Below are 21,019 nucleotides of genomic sequence, written 5' to 3' on the forward strand. Positions count from 1 at the left end.
GGAAAACAGTTCTCAGTGAGAGCCAGAAGATGGAAGGAGTGAGACAGGAAAAGATTTAAGATGAAAGCCAGTTTGTAACCTAGGGAAATAGCATTTCATAGAGGTCAGAGGAAAGGGTGGGCGGCATTAGATTGGCACATGGTGGGGGAAGGGTTAGGTTGAGAAGGATGGGAGTAGGGGAGTAAGAAGTAGGATATGGAGAATGAGGTTTGAATGACAGCCAGAAGTCCAGTATCACTGAGATGAGAATGCGATGACTTCCTATCATGGAAATTTGTTAATCATTGAAGAATGAGTTCAGGTAGGTTATCAATATTCCTAGAGGTTTGACCTTAGGATTGTACCCTCTTCGGGTGTTAGGTAGCTCAGGTGAGAGGACCAGTGTGAAGAGCTTATGGAATTTGTCTCCTTCCCCTGAAAGCAGGCCAGGCCAGGCTAAGAAACTGGTGGAGGGAGCAGAATGGATCCTTTCCCTATAGTCAGGACAAGGGAAGGGAAGGAGACCTAGATTTGATGGAATGTCTTGTCTCTTTCTCCATCCTCTGCTGGCATGAAGAGGTCAGCATAGGAGACTGGCACGTGGTAGAATGGCATCACTCTCTGTCCCCTTCAGTCAGAAAGAAGAGGCCTGCATGAAATGAAATGAGGCCACTCTCTATCCCCTACAGACAGGAAGGGTCCCCTGCAATCAGGCAGCCATCCATATGTGATAGTATAGTGTCTTCAGTCCCCTGCATTCAGTAAAGGTCCTCTGCAAGCAGGTAGGGAGACTGAGGCAGGTTGCAAAGATGTTTCTCTGTCCCTGCATGCAGGAAAGGTCCCCTGCAGCAGGAAGAGGTCAGCCCAGGAGACCAGCTTATGATGGAATAGGGTTTCTCTGTCCCCTGCAGGAAGGAGTTCCCTGTAAGCAGGAAGATACCAGCTAAAAAGACCAGCAGACAATGGGGTTCCAAAGAGATAGGTATAGGAGATAAAATGTTGTATGTAACATAAGAAAGCCAGTATGGCTGAACTTTGATAAAGCTGGAAGGGATCTCAAAAGCCATTTTGTCAATCTCATCACTTTAAATTTGAAAAAACTGAGACACATGGTCATTAAGTGAATTGCCCAAGGTCATACTTGTAGTTTAGAGGAAATATTTGAACACAAATTCTCTGACTCTACTCCATACCAACCCTAAAATTTACAACCTTTACTTCTTACTGGGAGCCATATTTTCCATCAATAGGATGTCACTGCAAATTTAATCTATTTGTTACCAAATTATATTTTATCCCAACCTTTCCAATTTACTCATTTCTATTCTTCTAGTTCTCTAGACTAAAATATTTGAAGTGAAATTGAGCCTTCCTTTTCTTCATCCAGTGAGGTAATGAAAGTATTTTGAAAACTATAAAGCATTTATAAATACAGTGGGGATCCCCAAAGTCTTAAGCTTTAATAGCAATTTAATAACTGGAAGCCATTAAAGCTTAAAACTGTACTAAGGCTTTTAGTGGATTTCATTCATAAATACTCTTACCAATGGCGCAGATCACAACACATTTCATTCCTTGCTCTTCCATAAATAAATCCTCAGAGAATCAATTCAAAGAACCAAAGCTGTAGGACTTTTCACATTTTGTGAATACCTGTACAACACTTTGGCTATTATTTGGCTACTATCATTATGTGACTAGCCCATGACAATATCTTTTATATCAGTGGTATCATACTCACATAGAAATAGGGGCTATTAAACTGTATATAAGGATAACTGAGAGCTGAATATTGTCATAGAAAACCACATATTAACATTAAACTCTTCTAATTCTACTGCATTTTTATTTATTTTGTTAAATATTTCCCAATTACATTATAATCTGGTTTGAGCCCACTTAGGAGTGTTGCAGGCTGTATTGCAGCTTATTGGCTACATGTTTGACCCTTCTGTTTTATATCACTTCTTGAATACAAGTCATTATTGGATATGTAGCCTGCTTCTACCAACCATGTACCTCTCAGTGGGTCTTTGGATGATCCCTACTCCCATCCCTCTCAATCTAAATCTTTCCCAGTGTCCCACTCTAAAGCTACCTATCCTTGTAATTTTTATTTTTTGGAGGTTTTGGCATACTGACAGTCACAGTATAACTTGGATAACATTAGTATTAAACAGATATGCTTTTATGTCCAGGAATAGTTTGTAAATTTTGAAATCACTGAAGGGTTTTGAGATATACATACACATATATCTTAGGCATGTGTGTGTGTGTTTGTGGATGTGGGTGTGGGTGTGTATGTGTGTAACATTAACTTGATTCACCATTTGTCCAAATGCATGTCATAGTCTGGGCAATACATATTCTTCATCCACTTGGTTTTTCCAGGATGGATCATTAGGCTGATTTCTAATGAATGTCTAGATTTCATTTAGGAGGTCGTGTGGTATTCTGAGACTTGATGCAAGTAGCACAATGCTATTCTCAAATAGGAGCACCCAGAGAAACTCATCATCTATATAGAATCCATCTGGACTTTTCTTAGGACATCCTCTCTGACAATGACAGGTACCTTTGCTTAATGTTTGTCTCCCTGTGGTTTTTTTTATTATTAATTCTATGTAGTCTGTAAGGATGAGAAGGTATGTATAGGTTATTATCTATTGTGCTGGAAGGAATAGCCACATTAATGACTTGAATTCCTTGATACAGATATTGATCATCAAAGGACTGTTAATTATTTATGTGATTACATATATCGAAGAATTTTTTTTATCTTAACATATTCTCTAGCATTTGTATAGCACTTTAGGGTTTGCAAAGCAGTTTGCAAACAGTCTGATTTTATCTTCACAACAACCCAGGGAAGTAGGTGCCATTATTATTCTCATTTAAAGATAAGAAAACTGAGACAGACAGAGGTTAAGTGACTTGCCTTGGACGACATAGCAAGTAAGTGTGTGAGCCTAGATTTGAACTTGTCTTCTTGACTCCAGACCCAGTGCCACCTAACTAGTATTAATACTATCTGTGATTTAAAAAAAAACATTTTTCTGAATCTTTCTCCTATGACAGATCTTGACATTTAAATTTGCCTTTAAATTTTTTTCCATACTTCCTCCCCACCGCAGTTTAATTTTTTTGTTTGTTTGTTTTTTAGCCAGGTCTACCTGCTTTTCCTGAATTCATTTTCTTTTCTTTTGTGGAGGCAATTGAGATTAAGTGACTTTCCCAGGGTCACACAGCAAGTAAGTGTCAAGTGTCTGAGGCCAGATTTGAACTCAGGTCCTCCTGACTCCAGGGCTGGTGCTCTATCAGCTATGCCACCTGGATGCCCCAATTAATTTTCTTTAGTACTACTTCCACAACTAAATTCTTCATGATTCTTGTCCTTGCCCTACAGTAAACCCTTGAATTATTATTTTATAACGGCTTTTGTTGGCATAGACTGTGGAAGCTGAAATTTCTTCATCTCTTGCACATAATTTCTATTTCAGAGATGTCTGAGAAGTCATGAGGATCAGAGAAATGTCTAAAAAGAAAAATCTTTTTGATCATGTGTCCTCACATGACTTGTTCTTAATGAAACCTTATTATGAGTGCTAGTGGCTCATTCTCAATTTCATTTTCCTAAGTGTTATTTCTATTTCCTTGTAGCAACCTGGGAATGAGGTTTTTGGAGAACAAATACAATAGTTTCACTGTCAATGATAATGAAAATAGATTGTTAGAGGCAAATCAATCAGTGGATATTTATTAAGTACGTATTATATGCTAGGCACATGTTGAAGATACAAAACAAAAAATGAAAGAATTCATTCCCTAAAGCAGCTTACATTCTTCTGAGGGAGAGAACATGTACACATGCAAGTACATACAAAATAAATACATCTTCTGTACATGCCTTTTTAAAATCTAAGGTAGTCAGTATTTTGTGAATCCTTATCAGTCTCTTTAGACTATTTTTCTAGATGTCCATTAACCATCCCATAGGATTTTTCCAGGAATTGAAATTTAAGTTCATTGAGCATTTACTCTGTTCCAGGTACTATGCTAGACACTAATGGTACAAATACAAAGACTGAGACAATAACTACTCTCAAGCTTATTCTTATGGAGAGAGACAAGTTTGTTCATAAGTATATTCAGAATAAATATAAAGAATGCAATTGAATTAAATATGAGGTATCTAGGGAAAGATGACACTAACAGTTGGGATCAAGAAGGAAGGTGTCTTGAATGAAGACAAGGATTCTGTGAGACAGAAGTGAGGATGGAGTTCATTCCAGGCATTACCACCCCTAGGTCAGTGCAAAGGAACAAAGATGACCAATGGAGGGCCATATGTGAAGAAGAGAGAAAATGACAGTTTGGCTGGATCACAGAAAGTGTCTAGTGAGGCAGGAAGCTTAAAAGACAGGCTGGGTAAAGAATTTTAAAAGCTAAACAAAGGAATTTTAATTTTATCCTAGATGCAGTAGAGAGTCACTGAAATTTATTAAGCAGAGGAGTGACATAGATAGAGAAGCACTTAAGGGAGACCATTTTGGTGATTGTGTGGAGGTTGGATTTGAGTGGAGCAATATTTGAAGGCAGGGAGGTGAGGAGAGCCTGAGCTAAGGGTGTAGCAGCTATGTGAGTAGAGAAAAGGCATTAGATGTAAGGAACATTACAGAGGTAGAAACAGCAGATTTGGCAACTGATTTAATATACTGGGGTGGGGGAGAATTGAGGAAATGAAAATGACACCATGCTTATGATCTTGGAAGGCTGTGAAAATGGTGCTGCCTTTAACAGAGATAGGGAAGTTTGGGGGAGAGGTCAGTTTTACTCAAGTTCTTTCTGTCCTCTGAGATTGATCATCTGAACTATAGTTCAGTCACTTAGGTGCTTTCTAACTATCTCCCCACTGAACTTGGGTCTTAAATTTCTATTAGCCATTTTTGTTCTGTCCTTTTTAGTCCAAAGATTATTCTATTGGGCAGAGAAAGCAAGCAAAATTAGATTGTATTCCTTCTTTCATATGTTATCATTCCTTTCACCCTGATCAGCAGACCTATCCTTTTTTGTTATTCCTTTCTTCCTAAATATGGCTTTAAACATCTTTTTGTTGTTGTCCTTCCCTTACAGCCTCAGTTCATTCAGACTTTTAATACTCCTGAGACCATTATTACAGTATTTTGTCATGCTTTTGTTATGAGAATGAAACTGACCTGTCGTTCTCTGTTGTTACTTGTATCTTTTGTACATGCCTTTTAAAAATGTAAGTAGGGGGGCAGCTAGATGGTGCAGTGGATAAAGCACCTGCCCTGGATTCAGGAGGACCTGGGTTCAAATCCAACCTCAGACACTTGACACTAGCTGTGTGACCCTGGGCAAGTCACTTAGCCCTCATTGCCCCACAAAAAAAGGAAAATGTAAGTAGGTCACTAAGTCTATATACGTCCATACTGATTTCTTTGGATAGCTCCTGCTTTTCCTCTTCATCAGAATTGTTTTTGTCTTCTCAAAATTTCATTCTTGGGAGCTTTCCATGCCTCCTTGACTGACTTATTCTGTAGCTTTTAGGCCATGGGATTGTGTTGTTTAAAAAATCTAAATGTGGGTAAATTAATTTTTCTCGTATTGTCATTTTATTATATTGGCATGGCCTAGCCATGATCTGCATATTCCTTCAGTTATTTAGGTTGTTCTTTAATTCTTTAAGGAGTATTTTGTAATTGAGTCTATACAAGTCTTTTGTGTGCTGTGGGAGCTTGATCCCCAGATATTTTCCGCATTTTGTAGTTATTCTGAATAGGATTTCCCTTTCTATTGTTGTTTCTTGTGTTATGTTATTATCATACAGCAAATTTTTGAGGATTTATTTTGTAGCCTGCAATTTTGCTAAAGCTGTTATCTCAGCTAGTATCTTTGCTGATTCCCAGGGGTTTTCCAAGAAAACTATATCATCAGCAAAAAGTAATAGTTTTATGTCTTCTTTACATGTTTTTATTCCTTTAATTCTGTTCTCTTGGATTATGCTATTGTTAGCATTTCCAGAACTATATCAAATAATAGTGGGGAGATTGGATATCCTTGCTACTCTCCTATAATTATTGGAAAAGGTTTTAGTTTATTGCCATTTCATATGATGCTTGCTTTTGGTTTTAGATGTGTGCTTTTGATGATATTTCTTTAAAAGGTCCCTCTAATCCTATACTTTGTAGGGTTTTTAGCATAAAAGAATGTTGTACTGTGCCAGAAATATCTATTGAGATGATCGTGTGGTTTGGGGTTTTTTTGGTTTTAAATATGAGTAATTATGTTGATTGTTTTCCTAATGCTGAACTGTTCTTGCATCCCTGGTATAAATCATGATTGATCATAATTTTTTTTTCTTTTTTTTTTAGTGAAGCAATTGGGGTTAAGTGACTTGCCCAGGGTCACACAGCTAGTAAGTGTTAAGTGTCTGAGGCTGAACTGATGGGCCGGTGCTCTATCTACTGTGCCACCTAGCTGCCCCCATTAATCCCTTTCAGAACTCAGATCTAAATTAGAGCTCAGGTTTTAGGTTTGTCTGTTAACCCCTTCTTTACCTAGTACTTTTTTTTTTTAATAGTACTTTACCTCTTCTGTTATTATTGTTTAATTTACTTTAAGGTGATCCTATTTCCCTAAGCTCTATCCCTCAACCCTCAAGTCCTCCCATTCCCACCCTACTTCACCCCTTTCTCTAGTTTTGGAGTTTTGCCTTACTTGCTAATTGCTTTTCCTTTCTTCTTTTTTATCTAGTTTTCTAATTCTTCCCCTCTTTCTTTCTCTTGGTTAAATAGTCAATAAAATCCCCCTTCAACTTGTTTTGTTAGTTTTGTATTCCTTTTTCTGAACATTTTTCTAAAATAGATCTCTTTCCCTCATTCTCTTCATTGTTTCTCTTTTCTTTCTATTATAGACTTTGTTTTTTGGTGAGGCAATTGGGGTTAAGTGACTTGCCCAGGGTCACACAGCTAGTAAGTGTTAAGTATCTGAGGCTGGATTTGAACTCAGGTACTCTTGAATCCAGAGCCAGTGCTTTATCCACTGCGCCACCTAGCTGCCCCTATGATTGATCATAATTAATGATTTCTTCGATAAATTGCTGTAATCAATTTAATAGGACTTTGTTTAAAAAAATTTAGTTGATATTCATTAATGATATTGGCCTATAGTTTTCTTTCCATGTTTTGTCTTCCCCTGGTTTAGGTATTAGGGCTCTCTATATTTTTTTCAAATAGTTTATTTTTTTTAAATACATGTAAAAGTGCCTAACATTCATTCTTTTAAATTTTGAGTTCCAAATTCTCTCCCATCCTCCCTCCCCTCCCTGCTCATTGAAAAGGCAATTTGATGTAGGTTATACATATGCAATCATGTAAATAATTTCAATATTAGTCATGTTGTAAAAGAATACAGCAACCAAAAAAACTAAGTTTAAAAAAATATGCTTTGATTTGCATTCAAACTTCATTAGTTTTTTCTTGGGAGGTAGATATCATTTTTCACCATGAGTATTTATCTCATAAAATGATATTGATAGGGTTCTTTTTTTTTTCAATTTTTGAGAATAATTCAGGATGTATGAGTACTAACTGTTCTTTAAAAGTTTGATAGAATTCTATGAATCCATCCAGTTCAAGGTTGTTTTTCTTTAGTATTTCCTTTACATATGGATCTGTTTCTTTTTCTGAAATTGGGTTATTTAAGATCTCTATCCGGTATTCCTCTATTTCTTTTGAATTCTGAGTATTGTTAGCATCTAACCATTCATAATATGTCATGGTTATTCTTTTGTTTCTTCTGGTTTTGCTATGATTTCATCTTGCTCAATTGTTATTTTATTAACTTGATTTTCTGCTCTTTTCTTTTTAATCAGACTAGCTAAAAGTTTATAGGTTTATAGATTTTATTATTTTTTTTCAAAAAACAGCTTTTAGTTTGTTGTTGTTGAAGTTTGTGTGTGTGTGTGTGTGTGTTGTTGTTTTGTTTTTGTTTTGTTGGGGTTTTTTGTGGGGCAATGAGGTTTCAGTGACTGGCCCAGGGTCACACAGCTAGTAAGTGTCAAGTGTCTGAGGTCGGATATGAACTCAGGTCCTCCTGAATCCAGGGCCAGTGGGTGCTTTATCCACTGCTCCATCTAGCTGCTCCAACAGCTTTTAGTTTTAATGAAATGATAACATTTCTGGGTTTTTTGGTTTTCAACTTATCTATTTCCCTTTTAATTTTTATATCTCCTCTTTTGTGCTTATTTTAAGTTTGTTTATCTGTTGATCCTCTAATTTAAAAAATGAGTATTCATTTCATTAATCTTCTCTTTTTTTGTTTTGTTAATATATAATTGTAAGGGTATGATTTTTCCCCTGAGGACTGCTTTAGCTGCATCCCATAATTTTGGGTATGTCGTTTCATCATTTTAATTTTCTTTTACATAGTTATTAATTGTTTCTATGGTTTATTCTTTGTCCTATTCATTATTTAAGATTTCATTATTAAGTCCCTATTTGGTTCTGAATTTTTTCTTTGTTGTCATTGAACCAATTTCTATTGTTATCGTATTATGGTCTGTAAAGATTGTCTTGATTATTTTTGCCTTTTTTACATTGTTTAAACTATCCTTGTATCATAGTATATGGTAAATTTTTGTAAAAGTTCAGTGTGGTACAAATAAATATGTATATTCTTTTGCTATCCCTTTTAGAAGATAACATAAGTTTTTGGGTTTTTTTGTTTTTTAACTCTAGTTCTCAAAAAAATGTGTTCAGTTCCTCCTTTTGTTTAGCTAAGAAAATATTTCCTTTATGAATTTGGATGGTATAAGTTTATTTGGACAGGATGAGTTTATTACTGATAATGATTTGGACTGTGTAAGTTTATTACTGATAATTATTTTTTGTCTATATTTCCTTTTAGCATAATATAGTTTAATTTCTTTGTTTACCCCTTTTCATTTTTTGAATGTTTATTTTTGTTTTATCTGCTAGCATGATGGCAACTCCTGTTTTATTTATTTCACTTGGTACTTAGTAAAATTTTTTCCAACCTCTCAGTTTTTGTGTGTGTTTGTCTTCTTGTAAGCAACAGATTGTGTGGTTTTCTCACCCAGTCTGTCACTCTTTTCCATTTTATTGCATTGTTTAATCCATTCACATTTAAAATTACAAGAAAAGGGGGAAGCTAGGTGGCACAGTGGATTCAGGAGGACTTGAGTTCAAAGCCAGCCTCAGACACTTGACACTTACTAGCTGTGTGACCCTGGGCAAGTCACTTAACCCTCATTGCCCCCCCCCAAAATCTAGTGTCAAAAAAAAAAGACTACATAAAAATTATGAGTGAAGATTTTATTTTCCTCCATCTATCTCTAAAATTGTATTTTTGTGGGGGGTAGAGCCAAGATGGCATATTAGAGACAGCAACTCAGCCAGACTCAACATTTCTGTCCAAACAAGTTTAAAATAATGCCTTAAATCTCATTTTGAAGTGGAAGAGCTAAAAAAAGGTCAGGGTAAGACATTTTCCCAGCCTAAGACCACTTAAGAGGCTGACAGGAGAAGTCTATGATACTGGGATAGGGACTAGCCTGGAGCTCACATGGTGGCAGTACCAGTAGTTGGCCTTTGAGGTAGCTGAGACAGCAGCAGTTTCAGGAGCTCTCAACCCAGAGATGGGAAAGGGTCAAAATGAGATTACTGGAGACCTTTCCTAGCACTGTGTACAGTTGGCACTTTGGGGCAGCTTTATTGCCCATATAGTTTTATGTCATACTTCCAGGGTGGAGAGGAGTGCTTGTGTTTGGTGACAAGGAAGCAAGGGTACTGATTGAAGTTCTAAGGCATAGAAAAGCACTATTGTTTTTGGCTGTAGGAAAGCAGGAGATCTGGTCACAATTCCAGGGCCAAGAAGAGCACCAGGGCTTGTGGCTGGAGAGGATTGGGGCCCTTCCTGAGTAAACACCAGACTACAGACCAGGAGAGCAGTCACCACATCTTTTCCTGGATCATACCCCCTTGGAAGCACTGAAAATTTGCAGACTCCCAGAACTAGCTCTAAAACAGTAGCACAAAAAAAAAAGCCTAAAGCATGGGACAGTGCCCCTTCACTCCCAAGTGAGCAGAGGCCAACATTAATATGAAGTTAAAAGTCAAGAAAAAGGCTAGAAATTGGGGGGGGGGAGAGGGAAGAAAAATAAATTGACCATAAAAAGCTACTTTGGTGACAGGGAAAACCAAGACATAAACTTAGAAGATAACAGTATAACCAAAGTCTCAAAGAAAAATGTGAATTTGACAAGAGCCCAACAAGAATTCCTGGAAGAGGGGCAGCTAGGTGGTGCAGTGGATAGAGCACCGGCTGGGAGTATCTGAGTTCAAATCTGGCCTCAGACACTTAACACTTACTAGCTGTGTGACCCTGGGCAAGTCACTTAACCCCAGTGACTTTTTTAGCTTCACTAAAAAAAACTAAAAAACAAAAAAAGAGAATTCCTAGAAGAGTTAAAGAAAGAGATGAGTGGTGAAGGAAAATTAGGAAAAGGAATGAAAATGATGCAAGAAAATTATGAAAAGAGAATTAACAGGTTGGTAAAAGAGACACAAAAAATGCTAAAGAAAATAACACCTTAAAAAACAGAACTGACCTAATTGTAAAAGAGTCCCAAAAATTCGCTGAAGAAAATAATTCTTTAAAAAGGAATAAAGAAATAATAAAACAAAGTAAAAAAGAATGAAAAAAATACAAGAAAATGAAATATATGATTGGGAAAAACAAGTGACATGGAAAATAGATTGAGGAGAGATAATTGAAGAAATATTAGACTACCTTAAAGCCATGATTGTTTTTTAAAAAGAGCCTAAACATCATATTTCAAGAAATTATCAAGGAACATTGCCCTCTTATTCTGTCATTGATCTTGCCCTGCTTAAGTCAAGGACTTGGATTACTTCCACCATCAACTTTCTTTATTTCTATTTTCATGCTACTGAATGAAAGAAAAATCACAAAACTATTCTGACTGGGTCCTCTACAGATTTATGTTTCATAATCTCAACTGGGCCCTTACTGTGGCAAGGCAATTTTTTCCCTCTCTGACTCACTCTCTCACTCACCATAGCAGCTTTTCCAAACTGTTTCATCCCTCATCAAACCTCCCATAGCTCTTCCTCCCTACACCTACTAATTGAGAAATTTGCTTCATATTCCATTGAAAAAACAGTGACCATTCTCTGAGAGCTCCCTCTTCTCCCCTCCTCCTCATATCATATCGCACCTTTTGACACTATTTCCTCCTTCACTCCCATCTCACATGAAGAGGTGAACCTTCTCCTTTCCAGGGCAAACCCCTCTTCATGCACAAGTGATCCCATTCCATCCTGGTTTTTTTTCCCCAGCAGACGGCCTTTCCCAACAACAACAATAATAATGATGATGTGATTAAAAATTATCTGAGGGATTTATTGATTAGGTACTACTTGTGATGCTCAGAACTTCTGACTTCATTCATTGAAATCCAGCCTTCTGGAAGAAGTCTTTTCTAGTCCTCCTTTACATAAGTACCTTCTCTTTGAAATTATCTCCAAAGAATCCAGTGTATACCTTGTTTGTACACAGCCTTTTCATGTTGTCTCTAATAGGGGACGACAAAACATAAAGGAGACAGGGAGAACATTAGTGTGGGTTTAGAGCATTACTGGCTGGGAAGTTAGATCGAAACTTGTTTATGGACAGGTGAATTGTGAGGATGAGAAATCAGGGAACCAGCAGGTCAATAAAATTTTTTCCCATTCTTTCTTTTGATCACAAGGTCAGGCATTTTAAGGCATTATTGTTGGTTTCATTATCTCTATCTGTAGCAGTTTCCTTTCTTAACATGCACTTTCATTTTTACTTTTTCAGATTGGAAGACAATGACAGAAACTAAGGACTCAGGTCCAAAGCAAGACATGTCTGAAGAATCATCCCAGGGAACAATGGAGAGACTCATAAGTAATGATCCTTGGAATCCCATATTGGGAGAAGCTTGGGAATGGAATAGCTGGTTTGGAAGCCAGCAGAACAACCAGAATAGACTTTTGAAACAAATGATTTTAACCCACAAGAAAATTCCATCTAAAGAGAGAGACCATGATGAATATAATGAATTTGGGGAGAATTTCAATCTAAGAACAATTCTTACTCAACAGAAGGTTACTTCAGAAGATCCACTCTATGAATATAAGACACATAGAAAGAGCTTTAAGCAGAATTCAAACCTAATTAAATATCTAGGAAACCATGGAAGGACAAACACATTAACATATAATGAATGTGGAAAATCTTTAAGTTACCATTCAAATTTTATTCTGTATCATAGAATACATGCCAGAGAGAGGCCCTACAAATGTCATGAATGTGGGAAAGCCTTCATTTATTGCTCTGTCCTTATTCAACATCAGAGAATTCATACTGGAGAAAAACCTTATAAATGTAATGAATGTGGAAAAGCCTTCAGTTGCTATTCAATTCTTAGTCGACACCAGAAAACTCATACTTCAGATAAACCTTATAAATGTGATGAATGTGGAAAAACCTTCAGCGGAAGTACCTACCTTACTCAACATCAGAAAATTCACACTGGAGCAAGACCTTATGAGTGCAGTGAATGTGGAAAAGCCTTCACTCGGAATTCACACCTTACCAAACATCAAATAAGTCATACTGGAGAGAAATTCTATGAATGTCATGATTGTGGTAAAGCTTTCAGTAGCTACTCATATATTATTAAACACCAAAGAACTCATAACGGAGAAAGACCTTATAAGTGTAATGAATGTGGGAAAGCCTTCAGCCAAAGTACACACCTTTCTTGGCATCAGAAAATTCATACTGGTGAGAAACCCTATAAATGTAATGAATGCAGGAAAGCCTTCAGTGATATCTCACCTCTTATTGTACATCAGAGATGTCATACTGGAGAAAAACCTTATAAATGTAATGAATGTGGAAAAGCCTTTAGCCAGAATATACATCTTATTCACCATCAGAGAAGTCATACTGGAGAAAAACCCCACAAATGTAATGAATGTAGAAAAACCTTCAGTGACTATTCAGCCCTTGTTGTGCATCAGAGAACTCATACTGGAGAAAAACCTTATAAATGTAATGAATGTGGAAAAGCCTTCAGCCGAAGTACACACCTTACTCGACATCAGAAAGTTCATGCAGTAGAAAAAGCCTATAAATGTAATGAATGTGGTAAAACCTTTAGTAAACATTCATCTCTTATTCAACATCAGATTATTCACAGTGAAGGGAGACCCTATGAATGTAACATGTGTGAGAAAGCCTTTAGTTACTACTCAGGCCTTTTTCGACATCAGAAAATTCACAGTGGAGAAAAACATTTTGAGTGTGGTGAATGTGGAAAAGTCTATAGCAGCAGTTCATATTTTAATCAACACCAGAGAATTGATCCTGGGAAGAAACCTTTTGAGCGTGGTAAATATGGGAACACTTTTAGCCAGAATGAATATAAGGAAATATTTGATGCCTATTCAGGTGTTATTGTAAAAAAGAAAATATGAGTAGAAAGCAGTAAGGTTTTTGCTTTTTTTTTTAAGGACAGAAAGATTATATTTATCCAGATTAAGTTTTCCTCATCAAAATAGTCACCTTGTTCCATTTATGTTGCTATGATAGAACTTTCCTCATAAAATATCCCTATTACTATTGTATATTATCTTTTGTCTCCCATAAGCAATGCAGAGAGAGGGAAGACAGAGTAGTATGATGGCAGGCAACACAGTATTAAAATGATCAGGTAGAAGGCCTTTTTCCACCAAAATGAGTTAGGGGTCATACTAAAATCTGCTTTGGAGGTGTGGCCTAAAAGTCCAGTGACAGAAGTATAATCTAGTCAAAAGGTCTTAAGCCCTCAAAGGGAGAAATGATTAAAACTGTACTATATGTATATCCTTAAAGTGATTAGAGTTCTTAAGGTCCTTCAAAGTTGGTTTTCTTTACATTGTTTATTTTACAAATTGTCTTCCTGGTTCTGCTCACTTCACTTTGTTTTTGTTTTTGTTGTTTTTTTGGTGAGGCAATTGGGGTTAAGTGACTTGCCCAGGGTCACACAGCCAGTAAGTGTCAAGTGTCTGAGGCCGGATTTGAACTCAGGTACTCCTGGCTCCAGGGCCGGTGCTTTATCCACTGCGCCACCTAGCTGCCCCTTGCTCACTTCACTTTGCATCCGTTCATATTTTCCCAATCAAGGTTTCTCTAAAAACCATCCCTTTCATCATATCTTATGGCCCAATAATATTCCATTGTATTGGTTTACCATAATATGTTTAGCCATTCTGAAATTGATGGGCATCTCCATAGTTTTGGTTCTTTGCCACTATAAAAAAAGAACTGATAGAAATATGTATACAGAGATAGATATCCATATCTATATGTAACCTTTTCTTCTTTTAATCTCTTTGGGATATAAGATTAGTCATCATATTGCTAAATCAAAGGATATATACAGTTTAATAACTTTGGGGGGCATAATCCTAAATTGTTTTCTACTTAGCTAGACCAATTCACAGCTCCACCCATAATGTATTTATGTGCCCATTTATCTGAAACACAACAAATGTCTATCTTTGGGTGAAGGGGGGTGTATTTGTCAGTATGATGGCAAATTATACTGACAATTAAAAGTATGAAAGACATAGTATGTGGGTAATTTAATCGTTTTATTAATATGGCCAGTGGGTTATTAATAAAATGAAGACCAAAGACCCCTTCCTCACTATTGGTTCTGGTTCATATACTTTTCCTACTGTAGGAGGTCCAACACACCAATTAAATCTAATTGGTTGACATGATTTTGGGGTGGGTTATATTAAAATGAAGTCAGGGGATACATGACTCAAGTAAAGATGACATCAGGGAAAAATGTAGAGACCCAGACCCAAGTTGATGGTGGCACAATGATTCCACCTATCTATATATTGAAAATGAGACTTTTCCCAGAGAAATTACTTCAATCCACCCCCGCCCCAATTGCTTGTTTCCCTTCTGATTTTAGCCATATTTGTTTTGTTGGTTTGTGCAAACATTTTTTAAGTTAATGTAACAAAAGTTTCAACTTTATGTTCTGTGATCCTAGTTTTTTTTTTTTGAGAATGAAATCTTCCCTTACGCAAAAATCCAAAAGTGAATTTCTTCCTTCACCTAAATATAAATCCTGTATTCATTTGTAATTTGTCTTCTTATATGGAATGAAACATTGGTCTAAACCAAATTTCTGTCAAATTATCTAATTTTTTAAAATTAATTTTAATTTTTTGTTTATTGACATGTTTTGTTTTTACATTACAAACATTTGCAGATTACTCTCAATTCCTGAGAAGTTCCTTGTAACACAGTATAACAGTCAAGTAAAATTAATCATACAGTGACCATCTGAAAATGCATATATTTCACAACTGTAGCACCTATTTAAAAAAAAAAAGACAGATATATTCCCCCCCCAACTCTACTCCATTAAAAGAGAAAGATAAACAAATTTATTATAACAAACATGTATAGTCAAAACAAATTTCCTTAATGGCTGTAAATATGTTTATGTCTGTCTGACCATCTATCTATCTATCTGTGATTCTGTACCCTAAATCTATCACCTGTCTGTAATTACATAATCATGGAAGGTCATTGTATAGAGCAGATTCCTTATAGCTTTCAAGGTTGTTTGTTTTAACAATGTTGTTATTTTATAAGTTGTTCTTGTGGTTCTGTTCATTCTTTTTAGTCTTCAAAACTATTCATTTTTATAATGTTGATGTTATATTATGGCTTAAATGGTATAAATGAATGTTTAAAAATATGAAATACCCAAATTAACAAAACAAAAAATTAAGAATTTAAACAACCCAATTTCAGAGGAAGAAATTGAATAAGCCAGAAATGAATTTCCAAAGACAAAACTTCAGAACCAGATGGATTCAAAAGTTAATTTTGTTAAACATTCAAAGAACATATAATTCCAGTATTACATAAATTGTTTACCAAAATAACAAAAGAAGTGATCCTACCAGACTGTTTTTCAGTTTTCCTAACAGCTTTTGTCAAATAATGAGTCCTTACCTCAATAGCTGAGGTCTTGGGTTCATCAAACACTTTTACTTCTATATAGTGTATGGTGTTATCATTTTCAGTCATGTCTGACTCTTCATGATCCCATTTGGGGTTTCTTGGCAAAGGTACTGGAGTGGTTTGCTATTTTCTTCTCCAGCTCAAATTACAGATGAGGATCTAAGGGAAATAGGGTTAAGTGACTTGTCAAAGATCACACAGCTGGTAAGTATCTGAGGTCAAATTTGAAATCATGAAGATGAGTCTTCCTGACTCCAGGCCTGCTGCTTTAGCCACATGCCACTACCTCCACTGATTGACCTTTCTATTTTTAACCAAATAGTTTTGATGTCTATTGCTTTATATAGTTTAAGATCTGGTTACTTCTAGGCCTCCTTCCACTTTTTTCCCCAGTATTTCCTTAAGATTCTTTACCAGTTTCATTTCTTCCATATGAATTTCATTATTGTTTTATTCAGCCTTAAAAAGTGATCCTTTGTTAGTTTGATTAGTATGGCTCTGAAAAAGTAAACTATTGTCATTTTTATTATATTGACTTGGCCTACTCACAAACAATATTTTTCCAATTACATAGGACTCCATGTGAAGATTTTTTATGTTGAATTCATATATAGTTCTTGCATGAGACTTGATAGACTTTGTTTTATTTTTGGTTTTGTTTTTGTTTTTTCGGGGCAATGAGGGTTAAGTGACTTGCCCAGGGTCACACAGCTAATAAGTGTTGTGTCTGGGGCCAGATTTGAATTCAGGTCCTCCTGAATCCAGGGCTGATGCCTTATCCACTGTGCCACCCAGCTGCCCCCTAGACTTTTTTTTTGCCCCCTAGACTTTGAATTTTATCAGTAATATGAAAAATCTAATAATCAGAGAGTGTGTAATGTCTTACCTTTCTAAACTTCTATTTAGGTCCTTAACATCTCTCTTTTTTATTTTTGTTAGACTTCTCTATATCTAAAGGAGGTATATTGAGACCCCCTATTATTATAATTTTACTATCTATTTCTCCCTGAAAGTACCAGATTATATATAGTGAAGTTCTTTCCCCTTCTTCTTCCTTTCTTCTCCAGTATATTCCTTATCCCTTTGGATTTCTTTCTAGTTTAAGACCATCAAAGCATAAGAAAATCACTTCCAGGCCCTTTCTCTTATTTAACTGCCTTTATGACCCTTAATGATATTGGAGTTTTAGTCATTCCCCAATTGAGAAATGGTCAAAGGATATGAACAGGCAGTTTTCTGATGAAAAAACCAAAGCTATCTATTCCCATATGAAAAAATGCTCTAATGATTAGAGAGATGCAAATTAAAACAACTCTGAGTTACCACCTGACACCTATCAGATTGGCTAAAATTTTAAAAAAAGGAAAATAATAAATGTTGGAGAAGCTGTGGAAAAATTGGAACACTAATGCATTGTTGGTGGAGCTGTAAACTGATCCAACCATTCTGGAGAGCAATTTGGAATTATGCCCAAAGGGCTATAAAGCTGTGCATACCCTTTGATCCAGCAATACAACTTTTGGGTCTTTTTCCCAAAGAAATCATGGAAAGGGGAAAAGGACTCACATGTACAAAAATATTTATAGCTGCTCTTTATGTGGTGGCAAGGAATTGGAAGTTGAGGGGATGCCCATCAATTGGGGAATGGCTGGATAAGTTGTGGTATATGAATACAATGGAATACTATTGTGCTGTAAGAAATGATGAGCAGGAGGAGTTCAGAGAAACCTGGAGGGTCTTGTGTGGGCTGATGATGAGTGAGATGAGCAGAACCAGAAGAACATTGTACACAGTATCATCAACATTGCGTGTTGATCTACTGTGATGGACTATATTCTTCTCACCAATGCAATGGTACAGAAGAGTTCCAGGGAACTCATAATAGAAGATCTCCAAATCCAGGGGGGAAAAAAAAAGAACTGTGGAGTTTTTGGTGCTGTTGTTTTTCTATTTTGAGGTTTTTCATCATTGCTCTGATTTTTCTTTTATAACATGACTAATGCAGAAATATGATTAATGTTATTATGTGTATATATGTATATATAACCTATATCAGATTACCTGCTGTCTAGGGGAGGGGGAGGGAGGGGAAGGAGGGAGAAAAATCTGAAATTGGAAAGCTTATATAAACAAAAGTTGAGAACTATCTTTACATGTAACGGAAAAAAATAAAATACTTTATTAATTTTTTTAAAAAAGAAGTAAAGGGATTTGTAGGGGGAAAAAATGATATTGGAATTTTGAGTAGATACATGTTTCTACTTCCCCACCATAATGTGTAAAAACTTCATTTTTTCAGAGTCCCTTCCAATTGCTCAAATGTTTTTTATCTTTATTTTATTCTTGACTCCTTTGGGTTTTTTTGGTTGTTTGGGTTTTTTTGTTTGTTTGTTTTTTATAAATATTTTATTATTTTCCAGTTACATTTAGAGATAGTTTTCAACATTTGTTTTTATAAGATTTCTAGTTTGAAATTTTTCTCCCTCACTCCCCTCCCTCCCCCTTCCCCAAGACAGCAAGTAATCTGATATAGGTTATATATTGTATTCAGTTGATGAGAAAGTTTTTCTTTGTTGTAAGTATATATGTTTTGCCTTTTGTCATACATTCCAAGCACTTTGGATCTTTATGGTTGTTGTTTAGTAGAGTTTCATGACCCCATTTGGGATTTTCTTAGCAAAGATACTGGGGTGGTTTTCCATTTCCTTCTCCAGTTCATTTTATAGATGAGGAATCTGAGTCAAACAGAGTTAAGTGACTTGGCCAGGGTCACATGGCTAGTAAATGTTTGAGGCCAAATTTTAACCCAGGTCCTCCTGATTCCAGACCCAGCACTCCAACCACTGTGCCACATAGTTGCCCTAGTATTCTTGTTATTCAGTTGTTCAATTGTTCAGGCATGCCTGACTCTTTGTGATCCCTTGGGGTTTTCTTAGCAAAGATACCAGAGTGGTTTTCCACCAGTGTGTCTTGTTTACTTATTCTTTCAACCTAATTCTTGAGTTTGAATGTTTTGTTAGGGCAAGACTCTCCACCCTTATGAAGGAAATATTAGGGCCTTTTCTGTTCCTGCTTTGTATTTTATGGGTTTCTATTACTGCTTTTTCTGAGTATTGAGTTCCTTCTTCGAGTTTCTTAGGAGTAGCTCAGTTCAGGGATATGCATACTTTCTGTATGCCTTAAGAGATTGGATTTAGTATGCTTTCTGATTCCTCCTACCTCTCCTCTTATTCCATCTGAGCCTTGTAAACTCAAGACCCCAATTTGGGTCTAGTCAGCACAACTGCAGGCTTACCTCTGGGTTGAAGGTTCAGTAGATAGCTGATGGCTTCAGTCTGTCTACTGGCTGGAAGATTCTGCAACAGATCTCATAGGCTTGTTCTGTATCATGGTTTTTCATTCTAGGCCTGTCAACTAAATCTGAGATTCTGCTCCCAGGTCTAAGCAGCACAATTTCCTGCTCCCTTTCCCATAGACCTGCTCCTTGCTCCTTGTACCTAGCTAAAGGCTGAAACCTCAGCCCCCTTTGTATCTCCAACTTTGCTGTAGGACCAGATCTGATTCTTTCCCACTCTTGTTCTCTTCACAGTACATAGATGCTGGCCCCAGCCTAATCGCCATGCTGGAAGCCTCTGTAAGAATTTTCATATCTTGACTTATTTTCTGGCATCCACAGACCACTAGCTATGACCCATCCTGGATTATTTTCAGATTTCCCATTCGTGACTCAGATTAGTGCTCCTGTGGATCTTCATTGGAATAGTTGTGGGGGGAAATTGGACTGTTACTGTTTCCTTTTATTCAGCTATTTTTGCTGGTTTCAAGTAAAACCCAAAAGATCCATTCACAATTTTGTAAGGTAATAAAAGTTTAGATTCCAACTGAAATAATATATACACATCACCATTATATAACATTTCTGCACTCACAGAGTGGGGCCTCCAAAGATTCCATGGTCCTAATATTATTGCTCTTAAGTACTCACTGGTTTCCTTCAATCAACAACAACCTGTTGACTCCATTAACTTTTAGAAAAAGGATTTAATTAGAAGGTATAGCAAGAACAGTTGGTACAAAATCCATACATATGCATAAAGGGGGGCTGCATTCTCCCCTTAAACATATAAGGTCTTTGGGAATAGAGGGCTAAAATTTTAAGTACAACATTAGAAAACACATGAGGCTTTTGCACTGGGAATTTTTGTATCCCTTTGTATTTCTATTGAGTTCAGAGCTGGCACTTTTTAAGGTATCCCTCTCCCTGAGACATCCCCTTCCTACTCCTTTGGGTGGCTTTATTTTCTTTTTAATGCTTTATTGTAGTTTTATTTCTTTTGCTAAATATTTCCCAATTACATTTTTTAATTGTTAACATTCTTGTAAAGAAATTTTGAGTTCCAAATTCTCTCCTTCACTGTAGTCCATTCCCCAACCACTGAAAAGGCAAGCAATATATCAATTATACATGTGAAATCATGCAAAACATATTTCCTTATTAGCCACATGTTGCAAAAAAAGCAAGAAAAATATAGTGAAAACGTATGTTTCAATCTACACTCAGACTTCATCTGTTCTCTTTCAGGAGTTGGATAGTATTTTTCATTAGGAGTCCTTTGAGATTGTCTTGGATCGTATTTATCAGTGTCTCACTAATCATTGTTATAATATGGCTATTACTGTGTACATTATTTTCCTGATTCAACTCTACTTCTCATCAGTTCATATAAATCTTCCCAGATTTTCCTGAAAACATCTCCCTCATCCTTTCTTATAGCACAACAATATTCCATCACAATTGTATACCACTGTTTGTTCAGCCATTCCCCAATTGATGGGCATCCCCTCTACTTCTTAATTTCTTTTCTTTTTTGGGGGGGGGGAACAATGAGGGTTTGGTGACTTG

The 21,019-nt window shown here is 36.3% G+C and overlaps 2 protein-coding genes across 2 annotated transcripts in view; one reads left to right on the forward strand and one right to left on the reverse strand.

Annotated features, from left to right (window-relative positions):
* LOC122752702 (zinc finger protein 850-like) overlaps nt 1-21,019 on the reverse strand; it is a 1,092,329-nt gene that overhangs the window by 1,047,063 nt on the left and 24,247 nt on the right.
* LOC122753442 (zinc finger protein OZF-like) lies at nt 11,901-13,556 on the forward strand. Its single transcript, XM_044000833.1, has 2 exons — nt 11,901-12,254; nt 12,357-13,556. Exons 1-2 carry the CDS (start codon nt 11,901-11,903, stop codon nt 13,554-13,556), a joined length of 1,554 nt encoding a protein of 517 aa, XP_043856768.1.

Source organism: Dromiciops gliroides, chromosome 4 (assembly GCF_019393635.1).
Source record: "Dromiciops gliroides isolate mDroGli1 chromosome 4, mDroGli1.pri, whole genome shotgun sequence".
NCBI classification, from domain to species: domain Eukaryota; kingdom Metazoa; phylum Chordata; class Mammalia; order Microbiotheria; family Microbiotheriidae; genus Dromiciops; species Dromiciops gliroides.